Source organism: Hyaena hyaena, unplaced genomic scaffold (genome assembly GCF_003009895.1).
Source record: "Hyaena hyaena isolate Hyena2069 unplaced genomic scaffold, ASM300989v1 scaffold_74, whole genome shotgun sequence".
NCBI lineage: Eukaryota > Metazoa > Chordata > Mammalia > Carnivora > Hyaenidae > Hyaena > Hyaena hyaena.
The window spans coordinates 988179-1001426 of record NW_024080706.1 but is presented as its reverse complement, the minus strand read 5'-3'; the positions used below and the strand labels follow the sequence as shown (position 1 = coordinate 1001426).

Sequence of the window (13248 nt, the reverse complement as noted above, 5' to 3'; positions counted from 1 at the left end):
ACCTACTCTATTTCACCTACTCCCACAATCTCATGTAACCCTCCCAGACCTCCCAGAGGGCAAGCATTCATGTCCCATTTTACACATGAGAAAACCAAGGCCGGAGGACGTCTATGGGGTCCAGCTCCCTTGCTGATCTTAAGTGGCACCCAGAGCGGTCAGCGTGCCTAACTAAATGATCCTCGCAGGGCGCCTGGGTGGCTTAGTCGGTTAAGCGTCCGACTTTTGCTTAGGTCATGATCTCGCGGTTCGTGGGTTCGAGCCCCGCATCGGGCTCTGTGCTGACTGTCAGCTCAGAGCCTGGAGCCTGTTTCAAGGTCTGTGTCTCCCTCTCTCTCTGACCCTCCCCTGCTCACACTGTCTCTCTCTCTCTCTCCTAGAAATAAATAAAACATTAAAAAAAGAATTAAAAAAACCAAAAATTTAAAAAAAAAAATGATTCTCTCTGTGAGGAAAGACCTGCTTTTTAGTCTGTCGGCCTGGTTTTGCCCTGTGTGAGCAAGGGTACCCTACACGGGAGCAGAGAACAAAGAGAAAGCTTTTTGTTTCTTACTATTTCTTCTCTGCCAACTTTGGGTTGTTTTACGGTTCCCCTGTCCCCACCCCCCAAAAAAGTCACTTAGAAAATAATCCAATGATTGGTGATTTCTCCCACTTCCTCTCTCTGACTCCCTTTGGTTAAAGCTGTTTATCCTCTGGTTATTTAACCAACAAAAACAGGCAAGCCAAGAAAAAGATTTTAAAATAATTCCCCTCTTTTCCCCCAGCCCTCTTGATTGTTCTTTCCCTCTTCCTTTCTGTCATAGATGCCAGCAGGAGAAATAGAAATCACCACGGACTGGGGGAGGCGCTTTTAAATATTCTCGCTCTTTAGGTATTGCCCCTGGGTTCTTTTGTCCCTGCCCTCCTTCCTGGGGCTTTAGTGGACATTGTAATATACAAGTAACATACACCTGTAACCATGTGGAAAACCGGGATAGTGCCAGAGCCTACCGATGTGAACAGCACTGAGCCAAGAGGGAATGTTGCGGGAAAGCTCTGAGGCAGAAGTCAGGTGAAGTTCCAGGTCTGCCAGGAACTAGCTGCTGTTCACCTTGTGCTCATCACACAACGCCCTGAAGCTCAGTTTTCTCCTTTGGCACGCCGGAACAGTCACACATGCCTGCCCCCTCCCCCTCCTTGGCGGATTGGTATAAAAATCCAACAGATTGGCATGAGAGAGAGCTCAGCAAAACTGCAAGGAGCTATATAAATTTATCGCCGTCATTAATCCTCAGCCCTCTCCCGCTACTCCTTTTAGGCCCATATTGTTTTTAACTGAGTTCTTTAAAGTCAGGCAGGCAAGAAATGGCCTCTGAGGTTTCTTGCTTCCTTTTTCCCTCAGTTGAAATGAAAAGAAACCAGAGATGTTCAAAAGCACGTCCCGGTGTATGGTATGTAACAAACATGACCGGCCCTACAGAGACCTGTTAATCTCGGAGTTGGCTCTTGCCGGAGAAGAAATCGGAGAGATTGCAATGGGCATTCTTGCGTGCAATGCTCAGGCTATTCTTTCTTTTTTTTTTTTTTTATTTCTAGGAGAGAGAGAGAGAGAGACAGCGTGAGCAGGGGAGGGTCAGAGAGAGAGGGAGACACAGACCCTAAAATAGGCTCCAGACTCTGAGCTGGCAGCCAGCACAGAGCCCGACGCGGGGCTCGAACCCACGAACCGCGAGATCATGACCTAAGCGAAAGTCAGACGCTCAACCAACTAAGCCACCCAGGTGCCCCTATGCTCAGGCTATTCTGAGACAGCAATGGTGCGATCCCCAAGATAATTAGATCAGCCCACTTTTTTTCAGCCATTCTTATCCCACCTGATAAAATATTAATCACATGGAGCTTTCCAGTCTGCAACACATCTCCCAGAGTATTAGATGGGCTCAGTCATGTGGCACAGGAGATGTAAGTAAGCACCTGTTTCAGATGCTAGGAGTAAGACAATGCGTCAGCACCAAGGAAGAGACGAATCCCTAGTATGAGGTCCCGGGAGGCCACGTGCTATTGCAGTTAATGTATCTTTGCTCCTTTGGCAGACCACAGTTGGAATTCCTCTTCTGTCACTTAGCAGAAGCCCCCTGGGCCAAGTGTTACTTGTCACAAAGCTCCAGTCTTCCCATCAATGAAATGGGGGAATGACAACTCTGGGACAGGATGGGGGAGGGGGGCTTACAGATGAAGTAAATGCACAGCTCTCAGCACACCCCTGTAGGAAGCCCCCTGGAGATGTCGTTGTCCATGAGAATCCCTTACGCAGTTTGATCACAAGAAAAACCTTGACGGTCTGTTGCCCTGAGATAGAGCCTGAGGTCCCAGGGAGGCCTGAGTAGCCCTGTGTTACATGGAGTAAGGGGGAAATCTGCCTGTTTCTGGACCAAAAGCAGAAGAGGAGAGAAAGGACGGGGAAGGGCGGCTAGATGGACGAAGGCCTTGCGCAGTGAGGTAACACCCTCCCCCCTCAAGTCTGGGGAGCCCTGCAGACCTTCAGTATAGTCACTAAACCCATACCTTCGGTCCAAGTGGATTTGGTGGAGGAGGACTGATGAAGACACTGAACTTGACAGCCACACTAACGTATGCTGGAGCCAAGGCAACAAATATGGAAGCAGGAAGCAGGTGCAGAGGGACAAGCTTGAGGAACGAAGCCCCAGGAACCCTCAGAAATAGAGGGAAAGTCTCCGTACCCTCCCAAACCATGGAATAGGAATCTGGTTAAAGAGTAACTGAATTTCACAAGAGCGGAGATGGTTCAACAACAGGGCACCACTAGATGGCTGTCATCTTCACCATCGCCATCATCATCATCATCCCCAGATGTTATTGATCGTCTGCCTATGGGATGCAGAAGACTGGCTGTGGGTGATGCAACCTGGGGCCCAGGACGCTGGCACTTGCATAACCAGGGCTGCGTTACTGAGGAAATTCTAGCGGCTTCCTCCCATCTCATTGTTGAGCTGTGAAGCTACCTCTCTGTTCACTCCTCCCCACCAGCAAGTGAATGCCTATTAGTTACCCCTTCCAGCCACTTTCGATCCCACAGCCATGACCTTCCCGGGTCTGCAAGTCCCTCGCTTTCCCACTTAGGCTGTTCACTGTTCTGATGACACTTGTCTGCACTGCAGGGAGCCCCCAGTTATGAATTACTTACCTGCTGGCCATCATTTTAATGTAAATGGATTTTAAAAAGCAGCAAAGGAATATATTTTCATTTGGAGTTAAAGCATCCATTTTTTATTCGAGTTTGAGTCTGGTCTCAAAGAGTCGGCAGAGGAATGGCTCCAAGGCTAATATAGCTAATGACTATGATGGAAATCCCGTGAGCAGCCGATATTTCACTGGCAGCCACCTCTATCCTGGCTTTGCAGCCTGCACTACGTTTTTTTTTTTCCCCACAGCCCCTTCCATTAACACCCACTGCATATGATAGAACCATTATGATAATATCTCCACTCTCAGAAGCCTCAATTGGTCTTGACACATTATCAACCTAAGAGCTCAGCCACTGCGCGCTAAGCCCTATTTATAATAACCCTTGGCAGAAGCCACCAAAATAAAACCTGGTACTTACGGGCCACCTTTCATCTGAGAAAATCAGAAAGCTTTACAAGCTTAATTAAGCGTCAGCATCTATCTGAGTGATGAGACGTGCAGGGCCCAAGGAAGCTGAGCTGAGCGGGAGCAGCATTGCTAATTGCACACGGGATAAAGCTCTGGGTGGCAGTGAACAAAGAAATCAACAACGCCGGAGAGAGCCACCTCCTTTCATGGGAAATGTGTGTTGAGTGAATTTTTTCAGCATGGAAAACAGTCCCAGATGAGATAAAGGGGCTGCAGAAAATCTCTGACCTGGGGCTTATCAATCTAGGGAGGGGGCCTGAGAATGGTTCCTTTTATCAAAATCGGATTAAGCTAATCCCACATACTCAAGTGCTTTTAAGGACGAGGAAATCAAGCTCCCAAAGGATGCGTTAATCTGCTCATGGGCACACAGCTGCTGAGCTCCCAAGGTGTTCCCTCTGCTGACCTGAATGCCCTTCTCCCTGACCGCCACACCCCCAGTTTCCCTTCAAGATCTGCCTCCTTAGTGAAGCCTTCCTGGCCTTTCCTGGTAGAATCTGTTGCTCCCTCCTCCGTGCTCTCATATAGTTTATATTTCCATAATTGCTAGAGCAATCAATAATATATACTGAATGCTTAATGTGCATTTCATCCACACAATAATGTTATGAGGCAGTACAGTTATCATCTCCACTTTTCAGATAAGTTAACGAGCCCAGAGAGGTTAAGGGACTTTCCCAAGATGGCACAGCTAGGAAGTGCAAGACTGGGCCTGGCTGCAGGGCACATGTTCCTAAAGACTTCACCTTGCTGCCTGCCCAGGAGCACAGCTGTGATGGGAAAGATCTAGTTACATGTCTGCCCCCTCTGGTTTGTAAGCTCCTCTGTGAGAGGTGTATCATTTAGGAATCACTGGTCTGCAAACAACAAAAAACCCCAACTTGGAGAGCATACAAACACACAAGAAGTCCAGAGGAAAGGTGGCTTCAGGGCTGATGAACTGAAGGGCGTGGACCCAGGCTCCTTCCGTATTTCTGCTCTGCCTGCCTCAACGTGTCCCCTTAGCTCCCCTGGCAGTTACACACTGACTGTCCTATTCCAGCCCTCGTATCTGGGCCTGAACCATGGAGAAAAAGGGCCATATCTTTTCTGTGTCCTTTTGCCATAGTATGGACATCTTTTCCAGAAACATCTCTGGGGTCTTCCGGGTCTCACTGGCCAGAATGGCGTCACAAGCCTATGCCTACACCTAACACGGGCAAGGGGACTGAAAACACCATGACTGGCTTAGTCCGCCAGGGTTCAGCTTCCCTTCAGCCCCAGGCGCAGGGAGGAGAACGGGGAGCTGCCGGGAGGAAGGACGGAGGAGAAAGCTGAAGACGATCAACCTAAACTCCCGACACAGGCATTAAGAACAAGAGAAAAGTAGGTGCTCTGTCGCTTACTGCCCAGTTCTTGGCCTTCTCCATTTGAACAAAAACTTGCAGTTGAACTAAGTTACAGCAGAGAAAAAAAAAAAAAACCTCACATCCCCACATGCCCAATCTGGTATTTTTGCCACCACACCCTGTAACTGGAGTCTGACGCTAGGTGACAGGTTCGTCTCAGCAATTGCTTTAAAACTTGCTAAATTAATTCGCCAGTGCCCTAACCTTTAGATTCTAGTCTCTAACACCAGTGGCTACGGGAACCTTTTTCAAAAGCAGGTCAAAAAGGGAGCTTCGTGGAATAAAGAGGTTCATAAAAATGTTATTCTCACCATAAATTGCAGGTTTACGTCAACTTTGACTTTCTTTCCAGAAACACAGTGTATTCTTAAAAGGACTCATTCAGGCAGACAGATTAGTTGCAAGGTCTATTACATTTCCTGATCTCCTTCTGGCTATCCAGTAGGATTTCCCTGGAACAAGGTATATAAATACCTGCCCCTGACAGCCAGGTATGTGAGGATGAGATCAGGTAAGCAATTCTTGAGCTCACGATCCAATCGGATCGTGACGTACCCGGGAAAGGAAAATGATCCTCAAGCAGAAAAATACTATACCCTAGTGGGACAGAGAATGGGAAAGAGACAGACCCAAATAAAACTATGGCCCAGAGAGGTTAGAAAGCTGCCCCAGGTCACGGAGCTAACAATCTCACACATAGAGTGACACAAATACTATGAGAGTGAACTCAGATAATCTTTTAAGCATTTTAAATATAGGGCTAATTTAATCCTCACAATGAGCTACAAGGTTTGTTACCAATAACTAGTATTAATCATCAGATGTTACATAATTGTTATCATTAGTATTAGTAACACCAATAACACTAATATAACTGCACTTTACAAATGAGTACACTGAGGCACAGAGAGGTCAAGTAACTTACTGGAGTTTATGTGCCCGGGAAGTTTTAAACCCACACAATTTGATTTGAGGATTTGTTCTCTTAACTGTTTCACTTAGTGGCAACCTCAGAGAACATTTCAAAGCAAAATATAATTCGAGTTGAGTCTACTTTGATTTAATGCAATAGCTTCTTATATCTGATATTTCCCCCATATTTTTTTTTGGCAAAGGGTTTCTCTTCCATCATTCTAGAATCTTAGCCCTGCCATTTATTTGTTATCTGGCTTCAGGCCACTCACTGGCTAGGCTTCAGCGTTCCCATCTGTAAAATGGGGACAATCATGTTAGTTAGAAAGGTTTAAGCAGGTAACACGTGTGCGGGGCTTAGCCCATAGTGAGCACTCAGTGTCTGCCGCCAGCTCTGCGGTGATTATTAATATCTCGCTAGCACTTCCTAACAACTGTGTGAGGCAGGTAGAATTTATTACCCTCATTTCTCAGATGTGGAAATCTAAACTCATAGAAGGGAAATAACTGGCCTGAAAGGAAACAGCCAGAATGTGGAAATGCCAGACTTGGGAAACGTTCCAACTCTGAGCCTCCAGCCCTGCTCTCAACCCTCCATTCCACCCCACACCCTCTTCCCCAGGAGGCACTGTTAAATGAGCCACATCATTCTTCAAACAGGACTATGGAAAAAATTGAAGCAACTGGAAGTCAAGGCTCAAGGAGAAGCTCTGAGGAATATTAAGAAAGTTTTCAAGGTGAAAATAGGTTCATAGGGACCAATAAGCAGCACCTTCCTTCACCCACAAGCAATTGCCAGAACTGAGACCCCGCTATCCCAAGGAGCATGGTGGCTTGGCCACAAATGGGGGAGGGGAGCATCCCCAGGCTGGGAAGTAAAGGCAAGTGGGAGTGTGGTCATCTTACAGGTAAAACAGAGGGGTGTATTTAAATAGTCTGTAAAATCATCAAAGACCACTTTAAAACTGCATTCCACTGGGAGTTTGTGTTTCGGCTTTGGTTTCAGTTTATTCCTTTGGTTTAGGGGAATTCTGCATTTGGTACACTTGTTCAAGTTTGTTAGTGCATCCCATTGCGGCACGCGGTGCGTTCAGTCCTGTGGCTGTGGGCAAAGGGCTATGATAAGGTTGGCCCATTTTCCTAGGGGTAAGAGTTTAGCCAACTTCTTCAAGGCCCAGCTTTCTTCGTCAGTACATGGAACATGATTGAAAGATTCTGGGATTTGGAGTTTCTGAGTTGGAGGCTAGCCCTCCCTGAAGGAAAGTCACGTGCTTCTTCTTCCTACATTAGATGGAGCCTTCACCAATATTTTTTTTCTTTTAAAATGAATGAAAGTTCTTATTTTGTGTCTTTTAGTAGTACATAGATGTTATTTAAAACAAACTCAACATGCCACTTGCAGAAACTTAATCTCATTAACATTCCAATGATTTACTCAGTGAATCGTTATTGAACACCCACTAAGTGCCAGGCACTGTGCCAGGCAGCCCTGAAACAGACAAGAGGTACTCCTTGTAGTTGACAATGAACTATCCCCTGCAATTCTCTATAGCTTTTGTTAACAGCTAAAAAGACAGAGACGGCAACTACTTTGGGTTTCCCCATAGCACCTAGAATATGCCATGGGCTGTGGTAGCCACCTAGTAGTCTCAGAATTTAAGTGAAATAAGGAGTCATCCCTTGAAACATGTATACACATTTCTCTAATTAGATGATATTCCACTTGTGCCCACAAGGTGGAGATCTTGCTTACAGTTTGCCCAAGCTGCAAGCATCGCATTAAAAAAAAAAAAAACTCAGAAGTTAAACCAAAAGACCAAAAAATCAAATTCAATTTATTGAGCACCTATTTGGTGTAATATAATATGTTAGGTGGTAAGGAAAATAAAAGGTTGTTAAGAAACATTAACCCCTGTCCTTTAGGGAAACAGAGAAGATAAGGACCATGCACAGAGCATAAAGTACCTTTTAATGAATTAATATGTTTTGATGCGTACATATGGGAGCCATAGTCAGCGCATCATCAGATAAGATCTATAAAAAGGCATGATATAGCTGTGTGGTGTGGAACAGATTCAACAAAGACTCCACACTTCAGCCAATATGGAAACACTTGAGGGTATATAGGGTCAGGACTAGAAAGCTCCAGATGTGGCCTTTTGATGCCTCTGTTCAGCCACAAACATTAGGGTGTCTGCCCTATAACTTAAACATTCATTCTTTAGAGAATAAAATATAATCAGAGCCAGCTGATGAGCTCATAAAATTAAAACTCCCCATGTGCACCTGATGGGGGATAAAGAGAGAATAGAAACACATGCAAGAAAACATTTCAAACCCCTGCTTTCAGGAGGTGGATTCTACCTTCACCCACTCACCCCCACCCGCCACCCCCATCCCTTACCTGGGAATCCTGTTTTGGATCTGGGACATGCTCCCGCAGAGAGGGAAGGGGGAAAGTCAATTCTTATTCAAGAGCCTTCCTGGTGGCTTAAACCCAGAGGTGGCTGGAAGACAATGTGGTTTCTTTTGTCATTGCTTTGGGTTTTTTTCTCCTCCACCCCCTCCCCAATCTTGTATTTTTCCCTTAAGCCATTAAACCAGCAAGTCAAATGTACTACCACGACGTTCTTTTTCATTCGAGTTGAAAGTCACTTTTGGAGGCTAAAGTAACTGGCTAAATGACAATGACTTTTAAAAAATGAAGATGCTGGCAACTTGAAAATAATGATCTTCTTGAGGAAGGGAAAATCAGGTGGCATGCTGCCAGAAGGCCCAAGTTTGAATTTTGGTTTGTGCACTTGGCTACGTCTAGCATATTGAGCAAGCCTTCTCCCTGCCTCAGTTTCCTCGTGGGCAAAATTGTGTCATTTCTTTAGAGAGAGTGAGTCTCTGGCACCTCTCCCTCCCGCACTAGGTCGGATCCTGGGTTACAATGTTCTCTGAGCAACCTGAACCTCTCCCAGGGACGTTAGCTCCTCCAGCAAGGGGAGAATCTGTGGGTTTTACTGCCCTGAGACCGACGCTTCAATGGTTGGACGAAGGGCTAGGAGCTGACCTAGGCGTTCTATTACTTGCACAGCGACGTTTAATTCCCCCGTGAGTCCCGCGGGAAAGACGGATCCACCAACCTCAAAGCGCACAGGCCCGCAGTGACCCGCCGCGGTAAGCGCGCTCGGAAAGGGGGTGTCGGTTCAAAGTTGTTTGCTACAGACGGTTCCCCCAACCCGGCCAGAGTCACATCCTCAGTGGCCCGGAGAAGATTCGCAGGGTTTTACATAAGGCAGGGTGAATCACCGTCGGAAAGCGAGCGGGAGAAGGGACCCGCCCCAAGCCTCGCCAGGCGGCGCCCGGAGCGCGGCAGGGGTCAGTCTGAACTTTGCAGGAGGCCGGGTGCTGCCCTGGCGCGGCGACACTGCGACCGCTCCGACCCCCGCCGGGCCCCGAGGCGCGGCCCTCCCACCCCGCGCGACTCGGGCTCGGTGCCGCCCGCTCCGACGCCCCCGCGCGGGCTCCGGCAGCCCGGCTTCCTCCAGGCCCCGAAGTCCCCGACCGAAGTGGGGCCGCCTCTCCCTCTCGGAAGGAGCCATCGCCGCTTTAAGGGGAAGAGGAGGGGAAGGGGGCGGGGGAGTGGGGGGCGGGGAGCCGCGGCCGCGGAGGGGGAGGGGGATCCCCCTCGCTCCCACGTGGTCCGGGCGCCTGTGAATCGCGCCCGCCCGAGGGTCTCACAGCGAAATACAAAAGCAGCTGGGAAGCGGCGGCGAGGCGAGTTCCCAGCGCCGGGCGGAGCGCCGGGCAGAGCCCCGCGGCCGCGATGGGGCTGAGGCGCCTGGAGCCCCGGAGCCAGCTCGCTGCCGGGCCCGCCTCGCCGCCGGGACCCGGGCGCCCGGGCTCGGCTTGAAGCGGCGGCGGCCCCGGCACGGCCGGGGGAGCATGGGCAGGAGGATGCGGGACGCCGCCGCCGCCGCCGCGGGGCTCTGGCTGCTGGCGCTGGGCTCGCTGCTGGCGCTGTGGGGCGGGCTCCTGCCGCCGCGCACCCAGCCGCCCGAAGACCGACTCCCGCGGCGCCCAGCCCGGAGCGGCGGCCCGGGGCCCGCGCCTCGCTTCCCCCTGCCCCCGCCTCTGGCGCGGGACGCGCCCGGCGGCTCCCTGAAAACTTTCCGGGCGCTGCTCACCTTGGCGGCCGGCGCGGACGGCCCGCCCCGGCGGCCCCCTGGCGAGCGCGAGGGGCACGTACCAGCCGGGCGGCCCGGGCCCGAGGGGCGCGCCGCGGTGCACGGGGGCGTCTTCTGGAGCCGCGGCCTGGAGGAGCAGGTGCCCCGCGGCTTCTCGGAGGCGCAGGCGGCAGCGTGGCTGGAGGCGGCGCGCGGCGCCCGGGTGGTGGCCCTGGAGCGCGGCGGCTGCGGGCGCAGCTCCAACCGGCTGGCCCGCTTTTCCGACGGCACCCGCGCCTGCGTGCGCTACGGCATCAACCCGGAGCAGATCCAGGGCGAGGCCCTGTCCTACTACCTGGCGCGCCTGCTGGGCCTCCAGCGCCACGTGCCCCCGCTGGCACTGGCCCGGGTGGAGGCTCGCGGCGCGCAGTGGGCGCAGGTGCAGGAGGAGCTTCGTGCCGCACACTGGACGGAGGGCAGCGTGGTGAGCCTGACGCGCTGGCTGCCCAACCTCACGGACGTGGTGGTGCCCGCGCCCTGGCGCTCCGAGGACGGCCAGCTGCGGCCCCTGCGTGCCGCCGGGGGCGAGCTGGCCAACCGCAGCCAGGCGGAGCTGGTGGACCTGGTGCAGTGGACAGACTTGATCCTTTTCGACTATCTGACGGCCAACTTCGACCGGCTCGTCAGTAACCTCTTCAGCCTGCAGTGGGACCCGCGCGTCATGCAGCGCGCCACCAGCAACCTGCACCGCGGCCCGGGCGGGGCGCTGGTCTTTCTGGACAACGAGGCGGGCTTGGTGCACGGCTATCGGGTGGCGGGCATGTGGGACAAGTATAACGAGCCGCTGCTGCAGTCGGTGTGCGTGTTCCGCGAGCGGACAGCGCGGCGCGTCCTGGAGCTGCACCGCGGCCAGGACGCGGCCGCCCGGCTGCTGCGCCTCTACCGGCGCCACGAGCCTCGCTTCCCGGAGCTGGCCGCGCTCGCCGACCCCCACGCTCAGCTGCTGCAGCGCCGCCTCGACTTCCTCGCCAAGCACATTTTGCACTGTAAGGCCAAGTACGGCCGCCGACCGGGAACCTAGCGGCCCCCGGTGGAAGAGAGAGAAGAGAGACCCCTGGCTGAGGAATGGATGATGGGGGAAGGGCCGTCGCCTCGGCCGCCGCCGGGGACCAGCGGGCCAACGCCCAGCCAGTGGCCGGAGCGAGAAGGAGGCTGAAACTTCAGCTTCACCCACCTGCCCCTTTCTCTCCGTCTCCTGCTGTTTCCTTTCAAAGTTCTGGGAGGACGAACTCACCGGGGTAAGAAGTGAAACATTCCCTCCGCCTAGCCTCGGAAGTGATCCTGCCCTGTGCCAGCAGGGAGTTTGGATCCGAAGAAACGGGCTGCCGGAGTTTAGCCCCCCGGGTGGCCGTCTCCGTGGGAGATGCATCCCATTCCTCGTTTCCCTCGGTCCCTTGCCGAAAAAGGAAAACTTCTGTTTGAGCCGTTGAGCTAATCCTGCATTTCCTCCCAAACGCCGCGCTGGTGGCCCCGGAGCCGGGCTGTGACATTGGCTGGTGGAGCCCCCTTCCTGTGTTCCGCCTTTGTTCCAGCACCGTGATGGTGAGATCACTGTTAGGAGCTGGGGGAAGGTTCCCGAAAGGACAAAGAGAGCAGGACCTTCGCAACCGGGAGCATCCTACAGACGCTGACAATTAGTCTGACTGGTTCCTTGCCACTTGTCATTTTGGCCTAAGGGCTACAAATGCGGGACCGGCTGTATGCGCTGAGTCAAGTAATGAGTTTCTTCCTCCCCGCTCCCCACCGACCAAAATTTTGACAATGATGATGTTCACCAGAAGAAAATGAGTTTCATGCACTTTACTTTGTTTTTATTTTAATTTTTTATTAAGAAAAACTTTTTTATTTGACAGAATTTGCCTTCTGTGTATATATGTGCATAAAGTGTGTTGTAAATATACTAAACAAACTTATATTTCAATAAAAGGGAGTTTAAAATTTAGCATTTAATTTATGTGGTTTTAAGTGGGGGAGATATCTGATCGCCTACCAGCTTTTTAGAATAAGCTTTAGGGTTTCTCCTTTGTGGATGTGCTCTATAAAACAAAGGGTGCATATATACCCCGGTTGTGACTAACAGAACTTGGAGAATTGAATAAAGACGAGCAGATTGTCCTGTTTGCTCAAATGAACCCTAGTGCTGGAAATTTCAGAGTTCAGTAGAAAATGTGGGGGAGAGTGAGGGAAGGAGAGAATTCTATTTCCTGGCAAATAAAACTTTGATATGAAAGGATTTCACCGTAATATATTTCCGATTAATCAGTTGGCAAATATGATAGAACCAGATGTGCAGACTAAAATATGACAAATGCCCCCCTTTTAAACTTAACTACAGTGGTCACGTGTTGCACATTATTTTCAGCATTGTAATTGCCATGCATCCCAATATGTACAGATAGTAAGCCGAGCACATATTGCAAATAGGGAAAGAAAGTCATAAATTAATTCTTTTCTTTAATCTCCTGGCATTAAAAAAAAAAATCTCCTGGCATAAATTCCATTGTATCCAGAAGATCAGAGTCTCCAACATCTGGACTCCTCCAATTCTCTTAAGAGATTGTATTTTTTTTTCTCAAGGCACTAATTGCACAGTCTCATACCCCTCAGAACAGCCATGGTGAGACCAATAAAGTGGGTAGGACTTTGTATGTGACCTTTGAATCCTTACTTCAAACTCAGAAAATATTTTTGGATTGATTGTCTTACGCTCCTTTTTGACCCATGAGTGAAGAGGAGAGGGGGGTTGGTTTGTGTTTGTTTAAAACCCCCGGTGTTTTATATTGATATTTTATTTGATCTCTGGGTCCAAGTGACCTTACCTAACACCTTATTTTTATTTAATGACTTTTAACTCCAAGCAACTTTTGGTTACTTTAACAGTTATTTATTTGGTGTGCATTTGTAAGCCCAGTGTTTTCTAGACTCCTGAAGATCATGGAATCTCTGTGGGTTCCCCTTCTCACTCCACGTTATAACACAGCCCGTGTAATTTTCCTGTTTCATACCATCCCTATGCTTTCAGTCCCTTATGCTAAGCCAAATCTTATTTCAACTGAAAAAATTTTTTAAAAGTCCAT

The 13248-nt window shown here is 50.3% G+C and overlaps 1 protein-coding gene across 1 annotated transcript; it reads left to right on the top strand.

Moving 5' to 3' along the window:
* Nucleotides 1–9645: 9645 nt before the first annotated feature.
* FJX1 (four-jointed box kinase 1) lies at nucleotides 9646–12652 on the top strand. Its single transcript, XM_039233319.1, has one exon. It carries the CDS (start codon nucleotides 9891–9893, stop codon nucleotides 11190–11192), a length of 1302 nt encoding a protein of 433 aa, XP_039089250.1. The 5' UTR covers nucleotides 9646–9890; the 3' UTR covers nucleotides 11193–12652.
* The last annotated feature ends 596 nt before the right edge of the window (nucleotides 12653–13248 follow it).